Here is a 2,370-nt window from a genome sequence, read left to right on the forward strand (position 1 = left end):
CCGGGGCGTGAGCCGCGGGGGGCGCCCACGTGGTGGGAGAGGAAAACCCGGCGGCGGCGGCGGCGGGGCCCGGCAGAGCGCGGGCGGCGGGGAGCGGGGCGCCGCAGCGGGCCGGGCCCCTCCCGGCGGACCGGCGCACCGGGCAGGAAGGGGTGGGGCGGCCGGCGGAGCGCACGGGCGGGGTGCCGCGGGCGGGCGTCCCGGCCATGCTGAAGCCGGGCGGGCAGGCGGCGCCGCGCCTCCGTTGAGCGCTCCCCATGGAGCAGCTGCCCCGCCAGCCCTGAGCCGGCGGCCCCGGCCGGCCGCCCGCAGCCGCCCCCGATGGAGCCCGAGGAGCGGAAGATCTCGGTGTGGATCTGCCAGGAGGAGAAGCTGATCTCCGGGCTCTCCCGGCGGACCACCTGCTCGGACGTGGTGCGGGTGCTGCTGGAGGACAGCCACCACCGGCGGCAGCGGCCGGCGCTGCCCGAGCCCGGCGGCGGGATGCTGTCGGGGCCGCCGCACTCCTACTGCATCGTGGAGAAGTGGCGCGGCTTCGAGCGGATCCTGCCCAACAAGACGAAGATCCTGCGGCTCTGGGTGGCGTGGGGGGACGAGCAGGACAACGTGCGCTTCGTGCTGGTGCGCAGCGAGGCCTCGCTGCCCAACGCGGGGCCGCGCAGCGCCGAGGCGCGGGTGGTGCTCAGCAAGGAGCGCCCCGGCCACGGCCTGGGGGCGGCCCGCGCCAGCCTGGCGCTCACGCAGGAGCGGCAGCGGCGGGTGGTGAGGAAAGCCTTCCGCAAGCTGGCCAAGATCAACAAGAAGCGGCAGCAGCCGCTGGCCCGGGAGGCCTCGTCGGCGGAGAGGATGGAGACGCTGGTGCACCTGGTGCTCTCGCAGGACCACACCATCCGGCAGCAGATCCAGCGGCTCCGCGAGCTGGACCGCGAAATCGACAGGTACGAGGCCAAGATCCACCTGGACCGCATGAAGCGGCACGGCGTCAACTACGTACAGGACACCTACCTGGTGGGGGCGGCCGGCGGCGGGGAGCCGGAGCCGGTCCGGGAGACACAGCCCGCCGCCGGCCGCCCCGAGGAGGACTACGCCAGGAAGTGCGAGGAGGTGCTGCAGCTGCAGGAGCAGCGGGCGCAGCAGGAGGAGCTGCTGGAGCACCTGGCCGCCGAGATCCAGGAGGAGCTCAACGAGCGCTGGATGAAGCGGCGGCGGGAGGAGCTGGAGCTGGCGGCGGGGCCCGGCCTGGCCGAGACGGACTGCGACACCACGGAGCTGAGCGGCGGCGGCGAGGGCGAGCTGCACTTGGAGCACGAGCGGGTGAAGACCCAGCTGAGCACCAGCCTCTACATCGGCCTCAAGCTGAGCACGGACCTGGAGGCCGTCAAAACCGACCTGGACTACACGCAGCGGGCGTGGGAGGACAAGGAGCGGGAGCTGCAGCGCCTGCTGGAGACGCTGGGCACCCTGGACGTGGCGGCCGAGGCGCCGGCGGAGCCGCGGGGGGCGGCGGGCGGGGGACGGCCGGCGGCGGGGGGCAGCGCGGCCGGCTGGGTGGAGCAGGCGCGGGCGCTGCGCAAGGACCGCGCCGACAACGACGAGGACTCGGACACGGGGCTGAGCTCCATGCACAGCCAGGACTCGGACTCGCTGCCCGTCTGCGAGTCCCTCGTCTAGCGCCCGGGCTGCGGGCGGGCGGGCGCCCCGGGAGCCGGTGCGGGGCTGCGGGCGGGCGGCCCGGCCGCCGCGGGAGGCAGGCACACGGAGGAGCCGTCTGCCTTGCAGCTCGGGAGCTGAAACTTGTTCTGACTCGCCCTCCGCGGGCAGCGCTTAGGCTGGCTCGCCGGTGCTTTTATCTAAGGAAGAGAAACCCGCAGCATGTTTGTGTTTCATTCACGTCTGGCACCGCTCGCTCCTCAAACCCCGCCGCCTGCTGCCCGCCGGTTCTCCTGCCGGGCCTGTTCATCCTTGGGGCTGCCCAGCACCTGCCCGCCGCAGCGCAGGCTGCCCCCCGGCCAGCGCCGGGCGAGCGGGCGGCCGGCACAGGGGCCAGCAGTTATCGCCCTCACAGCTTCTCAGCGAAGTCAGGTGGCGGGTCATACTGCCTGTCACTTACAGATACACCCGGCGCCTTCACGGGCAAAAAGTTACTGAGACTAAAGCTGCTGATCTTTTAAACGCTACGGAAGAAAAGAGGGGTCACAGTACCCCTGAAACGACACTGGGCTCGCCCAGGGCGCAAGCTTTCAGCAGGTACTGCAGTTCCTTTTGGCAACGAAAAGGGGTGATAAATCACTTTTTTAAAAGAAAAAAAAAAGAACAAACTAAAACTACAGATTAACATGTATTTGCTCTGCGTAGTGCTTTTTCTTATGC

General features: G+C 70.7%; 1 protein-coding gene across 1 annotated transcript; it reads left to right on the forward strand.

Moving 5' to 3' along the window:
• The first annotated feature begins 211 nt into the window (after window positions 1-211).
• RASSF10 (Ras association domain family member 10) lies at window positions 212-1,781 on the forward strand. The gene has a single exon (XM_055813823.1). The coding sequence runs from the start codon at window positions 322-324 to the stop codon at window positions 1,669-1,671; it is 1,350 nt and encodes a 449-aa protein (XP_055669798.1). The 5' UTR covers window positions 212-321; the 3' UTR covers window positions 1,672-1,781.
• Window positions 1,782-2,370: the final 589 nt, after the last annotated feature.

The sequence above is a fragment of the Falco peregrinus genome, chromosome 9 (genome assembly GCF_023634155.1).
Source record: "Falco peregrinus isolate bFalPer1 chromosome 9, bFalPer1.pri, whole genome shotgun sequence".
Lineage (NCBI taxonomy): Eukaryota > Metazoa > Chordata > Aves > Falconiformes > Falconidae > Falco > Falco peregrinus.